Consider the following 14082-nt stretch of genomic DNA (forward strand, 5'->3'; position numbering starts at 1 on the left):
TAACTTTCTGAAACTCTCGCATGAATTTTCATCCTCGAGCCGAGGCAACGAGAATGGAGAAAATCCCCGGCTCTAGCCGCCTGCCTCGGGAGAAAGTGCCCATAAAGGCGGCATCTTCATTGCTAGGGGTGGATATGGGCTTGGGCCGGGCCAGCTGACCCTAGAAAAAGGTCAGAGGCAGATACAGGGGCGGAGGCGGGCTGTTTAAAAGGCCCACCTTGGTTCTGCGGGACATCGTCCCAGTTTAAATAAAAACTCAAAAGTCCTGCAGCCTTCATCCCTCACCTCCACACACTCACCTTTCCCTATCTGCCTCTTCATGCCCCCACCCCATCATTGCCCATCATTACCCCTTTGCTCAAGTATATCCCAGCACCCACCTTTTATGGCCTCTCATGCCCACTCTGCCTCATTATGCCCCTCCACCCACCCCCAATGGCCCCTCATGTGCAATGACTGAGAGTCTCAACAAATTTACTCTTGCTGAAATAGCTGCAACCCAAATAAAACATTGATTTATTGACAACTCAGTCTCTCTGATCCCTGCAGTCAATTTCACAATCTTTATTTATACAAGGTTAAATAGTGTCAAGGGCTTATGATTTTTTTCTATTGATAGTTTAAAAGGACTAGATAATGGATACTTTTGTTGCCTTGGATTGACGTAACCTTTTTAACACAGTAGAAAGTTATGAATTAATTACTTTTTTAAGATTTGTTTTTACACAACCAAATGTTACTTTTAGGATCCATTGTTTCTATATATTGTGTAGTGGGTCAATGAGCATGGAAGTGCCATAGCTTGACATTGGGGGAATAAGGGACCATGATGTGATCAGGGGCATACCTTGGCAAGGAGGGCAAGGTATGGGTGGGGGCATGAAGAGGCAGATAGGGCAAGGTGAGTGTGTGGAAGGTGAGGGTTAAAGGCTGGAGGACCTTTGGGTCTTTATTTAAACTGGGAAGAAGTCCCGCAGAAACAAGATGGGCCTTTTAAACAGCCCGCCTCCGCCCCTGTATCTGCCTCTGACTTCTTTCTAGGGTCAGCTTTTGAGGTCCCCTTATGCAGACTAGGGTTAATGATGACTCTGAGGCACCTTGAACGATGACTCTTTTAAAAAAATTACATGTAGGCCTATGCCTGCAATGGAACTGACCAGGTAGGGAGTATCAGTTTCAGGCTTTGACAGGAAGTAGCCCGCAACCTTTCAAAGCAATCCCAGAAATAATACAGCCTGGGAATGGAGTCAGAAATCTTGGAACTGGCACCCGCCCGCCATGTTTAAAGGACTCCCAAGTCATCCCGACTTGATGAAAATTCAGCCCTATAACTCTCTAGACCTCTGGAAGTAAAGCAACACACCTTTCCATCAAAGCTAAAGGACTAGAAATGCAAAAATCTTGTCATTCCTTTACTTAGAAGTGCAGGATGGCTGTGGACACTGCAACACTATGATCTAGTTTAACAGTGATAAAGGTGGTGGTAGATATTGGACAATTACTATCACATTGTTTTGAGTATGGCAGATATAGCACAAATATGGTTAAAAATTTTAATTAGCTGTTTGAATTCAATATGGCGTATTTTGTAACACTGTTCCACTACAATTGTTACTAGCAAATGGAAGCAAGAACTTGGAAGTTGTTTATCAAAAATTCTTGAGTGTATTTTACACATCCATGGGTAGAACGCACTGGAATAAATTAAACGGGCCGCCAGATTCCCCAGCCCCCTGGCTAAACTGTCAGCGAAAATGGTGGGGCACACCAGCTGCACCGCAGCCATTTAATCGTCCATTAATAGGCCAATTGGTTTCACCCTTCTGAATCAGGAAGTCTCACCTCAGAGAGCTGCCAACCAATCAGAGACCGAAAGCTCTCCAGTCCCGGCACTGTCACCAGGAACGGTGGCCACTGCCGGTTCTGAACTCGGGATTTGAGCAGGTGAGTGGCTCATGGACCCAGCACATCAGGTGAGTCAGCCATCTCCTCAGGTGACAAGTTGGCAAGCTTCAGCGAGGGGGGAGCTTGGTGGCAGGAGTTTGAGAGGCCATAGGGAAAGAGAACCTGACAGGGATAATATCTTGGGGTCCTATTAAGGAGGGTACTCTCTCTTTCCTGTCACCAATACGTGCCGGGAAACATGCACTTACTTATTCTGAATCTTTCTGGCTTCCAGTGGTGAAAGCGGAGCAGGAAAAACAGTAGCAGCGAAATATATTATGGGGTACATCTCCAAAGTGTCAGGAGGAGGAGCAAAGGTCCAGGTAACTACAGAAGATCAATTTATTAATAAAATAACTTCAGCATTTCAATTTGTCTGAGTATCATCAGTTTGCAAATGCTCAGTTCCCAGGCACAAGAGAAAGGAAAATGGTGAAGAGAATCACTATGCTATTGCACACCCTCTATGTATAGTTGAAGGATTTCCTGTGGGTTCGTGAAGGAAAACAAATGGGGTTGGGGGAAGACAGTTACTCCCACAAGAGTAAAAAGCAGGTTCATCACATTCAAATGAAGCAGGAGGGAAGTAACAGGGCCTCCTACTTACTTATTTTTCCGAGCAAATGCCAGGCACCTGTTTGGAGGAACACCAAGAATAAATGGGCTCATGGCTTTGCATCGCGCCCCATTCAGATTGGAGGATCTGAGCAGAGCCAGGCTGCTACCTAACAATGTGACACATAATGTCTGGACTTGCATGAGGAAGAGGATCAGAGTCAGACATCTTTTTGCTGCTGTTTGTGCTGCAGATGTTGGCTTCCCCCCCTAGCTTCCAGGCCTTTGTAAATGAACCAAACTCAAAATCACTGATACGTTGAGGTCCTCTCAGGAGGAGGCTACTTCAGGAGCACTCCATTCGACTGCCCATCCAGGTGGAGAGCGCTGACAAAACTTACTGAGTGGACTGCTCAGTGAGCGGTACATGAATATCATTCTTGACTCCACCTCCAACCAATTTCAGGCAGGGCATGCAGTTATAACATGTCCGTCAAGGATTTGAGGACCTACTCTGGATTCCTTTGCACTGGCTTCTTCTCTCAGTTAACATAAGGGCTGACATCAGCTTCCTCTTATATCCCTGCCATTGGCACCCTCAAGGAAGCATTGAAGACAATGAGGAGGAGAGCCACAACATTCCCCTCCTTGACTTGTGGGCATCTGATCACAGTGCAGACACGCCATGCCCTCACCCATTGGGAGAAGCCCCAAAAATGGTTGGTCAATGTAAAGAACGTGGAAGCCCAGTGTTGCCGGTCTGCATGTTTATTTTCATCCAGGAACTGAGCGTTTGCCAGGTGCATGTGTAATTATTTCCCCTTTATTTTAGTTTGCTGTTATTATTTTGATCCATGGATGATCATTGGACAGGTCACTTTAAGGCAAGCAGCCTGTATCTTTAATTCAAGCAGAAGAATCCGGAAGTTACAGGAGAGATGACTTGCTGGTTTAAACAAGAGTTGCAGACTTTTCTGCATCAGTGAGAGAGATGAAGTTCAGACTCAGTTTGATTGATTGGCTGGTGGTCAATGAATTGTCTGAAAAGACAGAGCTCTGCCCGGTAACAGGTGGTGATTGGATCTTATCCCGTTGGAATGCTTCTCAAAGTTCCAAGGTTTTAGTTTTGATTCTGGCAGCACAAGAGGCAGAACCAACCAACTCTCTCTCCAGAAGCCGGCTGTGAGTGCTACCTCTCTCTCCAGAAAGCTGTGTGTGCGGTATTCTTGAAACCATTGTTTGAACAAAAGCAAGGGGTCTCTTGAGAACACCATTTCTAAACTACAGAGAACCTCAATGAATTAACCTACAGAGAAAACCATTACAGGCTGTTAACCCAAGGTTTTAATCTGCAAGCTTACTGTGAAGAAAATTGTGCTAAAAAAGCATCAACTGAAACAAAGACTCTTTCTTCCTTTCACGTATGATGTTTGCCCCTTTCCACTCCTCTGTGTTTGTCTGTCTTGTTGTGTTTGTAGACGATGGGGCAGGTTAAAGTGGGGACTAGGAATTAGTTCATAGTTAACTAGTTGTATTCGCTGCATATTTCATTATAGTTCCTGTTATTAATAAGCCGTAATCGTGTTTACAATTACAAACCTGCAAACTGTGATTATTGAGTAGCCAAGGGCTAAAGACTTTGGGTATTTTTATAAGAATTATTGCTCATTTTACTTGTGTTGTAACTCAGAGGCACGTGGGGCTGGAATTGACCGTGCACCTAGCTCAGGGTGTCGTAACTATAGGAAGGAATACCAGTGCCAGACACATGCAGCAAATTTATAATGGAGGCAAATACATAACAGTTTAATTTAATTTGTCTACCTTAATCTAGCATGTAAAAGATATCATCCTGCAGTCAAACCCATTGCTTGAGGCTTTTGGAAATGCCAAGACTGTACGAAACAATAATTCCAGTCGATTTGTAAGTAATTCCTTTGCGGAGGTTTCTGTTGTGTGTGATTTAAATGTCTTACTTTTAAGGCATCAATGAGCTAAGCTTGATTGTGATTCACAGTGACCCTCTTGATTTCTAAATCATGGAATGTATGGGAAGGAACTTTGGCACAAATTCACCCAGGAATTTCTCCAGGGTTTTCTGTGACTTTCTGCCAATGATATAGTAAACCACGAGAAGAAACCCTTTGAAAATTTAAGCCCTGGGCGGCACGGTGGCACAGTGGTTAGCATTACTGCCTCACACCGCCGAGGACCCGGTTTTGATCCCGGCTCTGAGTCACTGTCCGTGTGGAGATTGCACATTCTCCCCATGACTGCGTGGCAATCCAAAGATGGGCAGCCTAGGTGGATTGGCCACACTAAATTGCCCCTTAATTGGAAAAAAAGAATTGGACACTTTAAATTTACAAAAAAAAAAGAATATTCAAGCCCCCAGCCTCTATTCAACGGGTACCCCAATCAATTTTCCAAAGAATGTTCATCACCGGTTTGGAATTCAGAGGATTTGTCCACTTGAGCACGTGTACTGTGCACCTTACTAATAGCTGAACACAAGTATGGACTGATATCCCTTGTTGTTTAAGAACAGGATTATACAGTGTTATGTTTTAATTGGTGATAATATTCGTTTACCTATAATTATTTCAGGTGTGTGTGTGTCTGTTTGTCTGTGTCATTGTGTGTCTGTCTTGGTCTGTCTTTGTGTCTTGTGTGTGTCTTTGGGTCTGATCGAACCAACTGCGAACAGAATCCATAGCGAGCGTGTTTAGTCGTGTGTTTCCCAGCACTTGCAACGCCGAGAAACACAACACTTGCTAACGCAACTCCGGTTAGATACGGGGTCACAGCGGGGAACACGCGGCCGAGGCTGCACTTAGTCCCATTTCCTGCACTGAGGAACCCTGCTCACCGGAACTCCGCAGTGCAGGGAGCAATTAAATGGCATTATGACCTCTCGACCCCCCCAACACAAACCCCGAGGCCCCCCAAAGCCCCAACTCACCCATGAGAGGGTCCTCAGACCCCCCCCCCCCTGCACCCCACTTCATGAGCACACGGCTCCCCTGGGCCTAATCCCTGTCACTAAAACAATGCCATCTTGGCACCTTGGCAATGCAAGCCTGGCATCCTGGCAGTGCCTTTGCCAGTGGGCAGTGCCACCTGGGCACCTTGACAACACCAGGCTGGCACCAGCAGTGTCAGGGTGCCACCCTGCCCAGAGGGCAATAACCTCGGTGCCTGCGGTCTCCTGGGAGATCCCCACCAATGCTGTTCCATCTGGTCCCCGTCTGTAGGGGCCAGTACTGAATGCCGCTGGCCGGAGGTCTATAAGGCAAAGGAGATAGATACCAATGGCTTGGTTACCTCAGAGACCTACATATTAGAATGAAGCTAGATTTTTAAAAGAGTGATTCGCATTGCAACATCTCACGAGATTGCGTTAGATCTCGCAAGGCATAGGAAGCCGGGAAGATCCCGGGCGAGGGATCTCCCGGCATTTACCAACCGCGATGCGCTGACTTTCAGGTGCAACGTGGCCGGTCTTCTTTTGTCTATCTTTGTGTGAGTATCTGTGTGCAGCAAGTGAGTATTACTGTACAGATCCTGTACTAACATGTATCATTTCTGCCTAAGGGAAAGTATGTCGAAATTCAGTTCAGCCGTGGTGGGGAGCCAGACGGAGGTAAAATCTCTAACTTTCTCTTGGAGAAATCGCGAGTTGTCAGCCAGAATGAGAATGAGAGGAACTTTCACATTTACTACCAGGTAATGAACATCCTTACAATCTGACCTTAGTAAATTTAGAAAGCGAAAAAGGATCGATGAATCCACCTCTGTGTTTTGAGGTATGTGAGAGGCAATGGTTACCTTGGGATTAGTGGATGATACAAAGCAGAAACTTTGCAAAAGGATTAATCACTTATTGTCACAAGGAGGCTTCAATGAAGTTACTGTGAAAAGCTCCTAGTCGCCACATTCCAACGCCTGTTCGGGGAGGCTGGAACGGGAATTGAACCCGCACTGCTGGTCTTGTTCTGCATTACAAGCCAGCTGTATTAGCCCACTGTGCTAAACCAGCCCCTAAAAATAATAATCACTTGTTGTCACAAGTAGGCTTCAATGAAGTTACTGTGACAAGCCCTTAGTCACCACATTCCAGCGCCTGTTCGGGGAGGCTGGTACAGGAATTGAACCCGCGCTGCTGCCTTGTTCTGCATTACAAGCCAGCTATTTAGCCCAGTGTGCTAAACCAGCCCCTGGATTCAAGTGATTTTATAAGCTAAATGAGTGAAGTTTGAATATCAGGTAGCCATTAACCGAAAATTTGGAAAAATAAGCTTGCTTAGAAAAATGTCTGAAAGAAATAGATTGCTGACGCAAGTAGGTTGAAGGCAAGATCAACAGAGGTTTATTAGAAAGGTCACTGTACAAGGGCAAAAGCATTTTTATTATTATCGCACCCACTTATGTGCCCTCCCTTTCAAATCAGACCCCACTTACTCACTCATTCCCTCCCTCCCATCCCCACCCACGCACAGACTCATCCCCTTCGCCTGCTCTACCCTCCCCATGTGGATTTCTCCATCTTGTCCAGATATAGGATTAGAGAAGCAGCTGTCAGAGCCCAAACCTAAGATCCCATTTTCAGCCTCCAACCAACCCCTTCCCCCGCCACTCCCCAGCGCCCCCTCCATCCCACCTTCCCACACCCAGAACTCCCCTCTCGCCCTCCACCGCCCACCCTCAACCCTGCTCTTGGCCTCTCCTGACCACCCGCCCTCTGCTTCACTTTCACTTCCCCATTAACCCCACCCCACTCCCAGACCCTCCCAGTCCCCTCCGGCTCCACTCTCACACCAGTCCGGTCTAGCTTCTCCTACAGTTGAGGAGTCACCAGGACGATAATCCAGTGCAGGAGGGCACACTGCGGGCATGGGAGCAGTAGCATTGGCAAATTGTTATAACCCGCACGAGACCTACAGTGTTGGAGCAATCAACCTCCCCGTGAGTCTCGTCATATACGAAGGGGCGGGGAACCCTAAATCATCCATAATTAAGTTCTGTATAAAGCCGGCCAAGCATGGTACCGACAGTGGAGACCTTGTTGGGATCTGGTGTATATTGTAAATACTAGTGTGTGTTAATAAACCAAGTTTTCTTAAATCTACTCAGTCCGGACTCGCTTGTGGTCTACAAACCAGATCACCGGAATCAGGCTGGACCAGCCAGGTTAGATCTAGGCCAGTGGCTCCACATCCCCAGCTAGGGCCCCATCCAATTCTTCAGAGTAACCCAGATCAGTCTCTCCGCATTAATAACCACGCCATTCGAGCTGTAATGCACTTTATCTGTAAAAGAGCCACAGGTGACTCATCAACCGTGCTTTGGCCAGCCTTGATTTGCCAATTGGTTTGTTTTTGTGATGTAGTTTGATGATGTCTTAAAGGTGATGTTGATGATTTTAAGAATGTTCCTAATCAGGGTATAATAATGATTTTATGCCAGTATAGATAGGTTCTGTTCCAATACAATATTCCAAGTGTGATTGGGAGGTAAATTCAAGCAAGTGTTGCAATCTGAAATATAGGCCCAACAACGTGTTCACTTTTTCTTCAGCTTCTTGAAGGGGCTTCACCAGAGCAGATTGACAATCTCGGCATTGCTGATCCTACTTACTACTTCTACTTAAACCAGTCCGGCACCTACAAGGTGGATGGAACAGATGACAAAAAAGAATTCAAAGAAACAATGGTGGGTACTGCAATATTGTTTTTTATTTGCTTTAGCTGTGCAAACATCTCTGACAAAAAAAAAATCACAATTGAACAGTAGAATTTCTCCCTCTTTTTTGTCCCTGCCTCAGCTGACAAATGTCAGCACTACTGTGTCATGTGGGAGTACCTTTAAGAAATGGGTGCTTATAAATGGGTGTGTATATAAATATCTGTAGTGAGAGTACCTTTAAGAAATGGGTGTTTACTACTGCAGTGATGTCAGAGAGTGGGTGGAGCTGGGCTCTCTGTTAGCTTTTTACTTTCGTTTTTGAGCAGGCTGCAGGGTGTGTTTTAGTTTCGTTTTCAGTGTTGGAGCTGCATTCACAGCCAGAAGGTGTATGAATCTCTCTCTAATCTAAAGACTGTAAATCGATCCTGGTGATTTAAAACTAATAACAGTAGTGACTTCAACCTGATGTACTTCTGGTAGAAGGTGTTTGAAGTCGTATGGATGTTAAAAAGAAAGCTTAAAGGATTACTTAGTGTTGTAGCCTTTGGGGGTTGTATTTGAATTAATGGTTGCTAAGTTGTTCACTGTATGTTTTAAAAAGGTTAACTTGAGTTCATAGAATAAACATTGTTTTGCTTTAAAAAATACTTTTCCATTTCTGCTGTACCACACCTGTAGAGTGGGCCGTGTGCTCCCCATACCACAATCTATTAAAAGTTGTGGGTCAGGTGAACTCCATGATACACTTTGGGTTCTCTAAACCCTGGCCCATAACAACTGCAAAAGCCCTTGGGTGATTTGACCGACTGACATCATTCATGTCCTTCATCCCCTGGCCATGATGGGGTGAATCTACATCTTACGTCACCACAGCACAATGTACCACACGATCATTGGGAGTGGTCATCACAATTTTACTTTACCAATGTGACCCATTCTAATCATAGAATAGAATCCCTACAGTACAGAAGGAGGCCATTTGACCTATCAAGTCTGCACTAGCGCCCCCGAAAGAGCACCCTCCCTAGGCCCACTTCGCGCCCTATCCCCATAATTCCAACTAACCTTTGGACACAAAGGGGCAAATTAGCATGGCCAATCCACCTAACCTGCACAACGTTGGATTGTGGGAGGAAACCCACGCAGACACGGGGAGAAAGTGCAAACTCCACACAGACAGTCACCCGGGGCTGGAATTGAACCTGGGTCCCTGGAGCTGTGAGGCAACAGTGCAGAAGGGGACCATTCAGCCCATTGTGTCTGCACCTGCTCTCCAAATGAGCATTATAATTTAGTGCCGGTCTCTATATGAAAAGATTTTTTCTCACGTCACATTTGCTTATTTTGCAAATGACTTTAAATCTGTGCCCTCTACACTATTTACTGTGCTACCTAACTTTGTGCCATATGTCAACCTATATTTAATATATCCTATCCTTCTTCCTTCTTCCAAATCATTTACAAAAATTGTGAAATTTTGTAGCTCTATCAGTGTCCCTGAGGCAGAACGTTCTTGTCACATCCTACCAGTTGAGTTTATGTCTAGCATCTCTACTCTCTATCTACTACCTTCTAACCAACCCTCCATCCAAGCCAATAGGTTGCTTCCGATTCCACTTCCTCTCATTTTTGTTACAGTCTGTAATGTGGAACCTTGTCAAATGGCTTCTGTAGATCTACATAAATAACAAACATAGACATTCCTTTATCTACCAGGCTTGTTACCACAAAACATTCAACTAGCTTTGTTAGACCTGATTTACACTAAACAAATTCATATTGATACTCTCTTAGTTTATAATTGTCCAAATGTTCAGTCACCCTGTCCCTAACCCTAACCCTACTTTTAATCACTGCTCTGAGGGATAATATCTGGTAAATCAGGAGTTCCAATATTTTGGAACACTAAGTTGCATGCTTAAATTTCCATCCTGGTGTGTTATGTACTCTGGGATAACACATCAAGCTGGATTTGCCAAAACTCATGTGACGCATCTAACTTGGTGAAAAAATGTGCGTGTGCCATCTCACTGGTGAGTTCCTCCCGCTTTGGGATGGGGTAGTGTTCACGCATTATATTCTTATTGAGATCCTCGGGATCAATGCAGATGCACAAGTCTCCCGAAGGCTTTCTAACACATACCATCGAGCTGACCCAGTCAGTCAGTTCGGTTACCTTGGAAATGATGCCCTGTTGCTGAAGATCCTTGAGCAGTGCCTTCAGGCGCTCCCTCAGCGGAGCCGGGACCGGGCGTGGTGCGTGGACCACTGGCTTGGATTCAGGTCGTAGCAGAATCTTGTATCGATACGGCAGCGTGCCCATCCCGTCGAACACATCCGGATACTGAGCGAGATTGTCGTCAATGCTGGACTGAAGATCCACATTGGAGGATGTCAGCTGCTTGCAGGCATGCGCACCAAGTAGGGGTGCCCTGTCTGGCTTGACAATTTCAAAACGTAACCGTGCATGGGTGCACCGGATGGAGACGAGCAGGATCCCAGTGCCGTGATGGCATTTCCGTTGTAGTCCAGGAGCCTGCAGGCTGCTGGAAGGACCTTGGGGGGCTTCTTGATGAGTTTGAAATCTGCATGTGAGAGGAGGTTGGCAGAAGCACCTGTGTCCAGCTTAAACTGGATGGAGCAGTGGTTGACCTGCATCACCGCACGCCATTCGTCTGCAGAATCCACAGTGAGGATGGATTGAATTTGTGATGAGTTGGATGTGGCGTATTCACATTTGGTAATGATGCCCTCACAGTAGGCGGAGTCCAGGCATTCTTCCTCTGGATCCGTTGTGCTGCCAGGATCAGAATCCTGTAATTGTTGTTGCACACTCTGAACGCGCTGTCGTCGGAATTGGGAGCGCTGGCCCCTGACTGCTGGTGCAGACCTGCACAAGGCTGCATAGTGTCCAGGCTTCCCGCAGTTTAAACATCACCTGCCTCTTGCAGGGCAGTGATTCTTTAAGTGGGCGTTGCCGCTGTTCGAGCATGTCATAACGTTGGCGTCCTGACGCTCTGCGCGTCATCGCACATGCGCAGTGTGGGTGTCGGCCGCTTCTTCATCCCGTTCGCATCGCGCATGCGTGGGGCCCCAGGAAAAGCACGCAAAATGGCCACTTTCATCAATGCTGAGGCGCTACATCCGGGAGATGGCCTGCACACTCTCTGCCTCATGGGAGGCAAGTTTCTCATTTTCAGCCGATTTGTACTGGGCATAGCGATTTTTGGCGTGCTCATGCACTGTGCATGTTTCAATCGTGACTGGAAAGGTCATAAGCTTGATTTTCAGTAGCTGCTCTCTCAGAGGATCAGAGTGAACTCCAAAAACGATTTGGTCTCTGATCATGGAGTCAGCAATATCACCAAAGTTGCAGGACATTGCTAGCAGGCAGAGGTTAGTTAAGAAGGAGTTGAAAGATTCATCTTTACCTTGTAGGCGCTGTTTGAATATATAGCGCTCGAAGATTTCATTGGTGTCCACTTCACAGTGACTGTCAAACTTGCCCAGGATGGTCTGAAACTTTGTCTTGTCCTGGCCTTCGGTGAAGTGAAAAGAGTTGAAGAGTTCGATGGCTTGATCACCCGCTGTTGAGAGGAGAAGCGTGATCTTCCTTGCATCAGACGCACCCACAAGGTCTGAAGCTTCGATGTATAGCAGAAACTTTTACTTGAATGTCCGCCAGTTGGCACTGGGATTGCCGGAGGTCCTGAGCTGGTAAAGAGCCTGAATCTTCTCCATGGTGCCGGGATACATTCGCTGGTCGTCACGGAACGGACTGAGGTAAACCATCTAGATTAAGCAGTCTCCTGGTAGCATGTCGTGTTATGTACTCTGGGATAACACAGGCTGCAACTAGATGCAGCATTAACCAAAAGATACTTCAGACCTTGAAGTTAGTTCAATCTGATTTATTGAACCAGTAGCACAGTTAGCACAGTTCTCTATGAGTTCGACTCCATGCTAACCTAAGTGTGGTTACTCTGGCTGACTGAACCAGACTAGCTCTTAGCCACGTGCTGGAGGTGAGATACTGTACATACACCCTGACTCACTCTGTAGATGTTCATCAGTGGAAAGAGGCGGAGTGTGAGTGCCTCGTGCCTTTTATAGTGAGATACTACCCCTGAGTGTCCTGCCTGCTCATTGGTCATGTCCTGTTCTCTGTGTTCATTAGCTGCCTGTCTGTGTATCATTATCTGCGTGTCTGCATATCATAACACATCCTTTAAACCAGATATCACACTGGGAGTGGAGCATCACACAATTCACATGTTCAAGTGGATTGTGAAAATTGGGTGTTTTCTTGATACTGATAAATTGATGCTTTTTAAAATCTATTCAATAGTGCCAGCAATTGTGTACCGGATGCACCCCAGGTGATAATGTTGCTGAAAATGAATTTAGCCCCCTTACTTATATGGGAAGATGTGTCAGAGACCTATATCATCAATATTTCTCCAAACAACATTTCACGACCATTCTCAGTCTAACATGTTGGCTAACCTCATGGTTTAAGAAGCTCAGTTGAGTCATTGGCCCACATTTTTCCCTCTCAATGCTAAACAAACCCACAACAGGGAATTGAACTGGGAGGTGAGTGGGGCTACAACTTCACAGCTGATATATCATTCCCACCACCTGACATTTTTCCCAGGACATGAATCAAGATAGGTCAATACCTGACACTTTGGGTTGGTAATTTAAATCCCTGCTAGATTTTTTGGTCGTAAACCTCCTGCAAATTCTCCGTTCGAGTCGGCACTTAGCTGCTGAAACGGAGAATCCAGCCCCATATCAAAGAAAGAATAAGTTATTATAACCTCATAAAGCTGTCAATTAAACAAAGCTAACACTTGCCTTCAAGCTGTGTAAACATACCTCTGCTGAGCTGAGTCCACTCGCCATTCTTGGAACTCAGCCAAACATTCAACTGGCAAAACAAATGGCTGGCCATCTGTTCAAATTACGTCTATTAATACAGAGGTGAAGGGTAGGGCAGTCGAATGACTATGTAGAGGCCTGGGCTAGTGACCTAGGAGACTGAGGTCGGCCTTTTAAACCATCCTGCCTTGAAAAAACGCACAGCTTTGCCGCTTCTTCGGATTTGCCTGGGGAAGTGGCAGACAAAAGCCTTGCATGCCCATGTCTCACAGAAACAAAAATTTTGTAGGAGGGTGTAACAGGGTCATGATCATGGAGTTGGGAAATAGCGCAAATCATGCTTCCTGTCAATGACGGGATGAATTGGCACAATGTTCTCACCCTCTTTGCAAACTCATTAACTTACACTGAAAATACAAGCGACCAGTTTGTGATATTAATTCAACTGCGCAATTAAAGAAAGTAACATCAAACTAACCAGGTATTTAAACTGCCAAATTTGATCTAAGCTTTAATTTTATCTGTTATCTAATTACTAATGTTCTTTCGCCCTCTTAGAATGCCATGCAAGTCATAGGTATATCAGCAAATGTTCAGATGATGGTACTTCAAATTGTTGCTGGAATTCTACATCTTGGAAATATAAATTTTGTTGAAGTAGGAAATTATGCTGAAGTGGAAAATGAGGCTCGTAAGTAATATTTATTTCTATACATACATTTTGGAAGGGACGTGATGGTCAGTCTCACTTATATTTGCAGGAATATATTAGTGATAAGTAAGTATATAATTTGTATTTTGTGGAAAAAAATAATTTAAGTTTTGTTTCAGGATATAGAAAATTCATATTGAAACAAGGTGACATCCCTTGACATCTCCACTCACGTCCGTATTCAGTTGACTTACTTTGTTCCATGTGAAATTATAAAGCTACTGGATGCACTAAACTTGACAAAGTTTATGAGCCCTGACTTCATCCCAATAGTCACCATTTACACACCCAAGATCCTCGCA

General features: G+C 45.4%; 1 protein-coding gene across 2 annotated transcripts in view; it reads left to right on the plus strand.

Annotated features, from left to right (window-relative positions):
* Positions 1–14082, plus strand: part of myo1f (myosin IF) — a 220602-nt gene that overhangs the window by 94474 nt on the left and 112046 nt on the right. For both annotated transcript variants that reach the window (XM_072482569.1, XM_072482568.1), the window contains exons 5-9: positions 2180–2267; positions 4334–4423; positions 6094–6225; positions 8077–8211; positions 13627–13759. In XM_072482569.1, coding sequence (XP_072338670.1) covers positions 2180–2267; positions 4334–4423; positions 6094–6225; positions 8077–8211; positions 13627–13759 — 578 coding nt within the window. The remainder of the gene's footprint in view (positions 1–2179; positions 2268–4333; positions 4424–6093; positions 6226–8076; positions 8212–13626; positions 13760–14082) is intronic.

This window comes from Scyliorhinus torazame, chromosome 18 (genome assembly GCF_047496885.1).
Source record: "Scyliorhinus torazame isolate Kashiwa2021f chromosome 18, sScyTor2.1, whole genome shotgun sequence".
Lineage (NCBI taxonomy): Eukaryota > Metazoa > Chordata > Chondrichthyes > Carcharhiniformes > Scyliorhinidae > Scyliorhinus > Scyliorhinus torazame.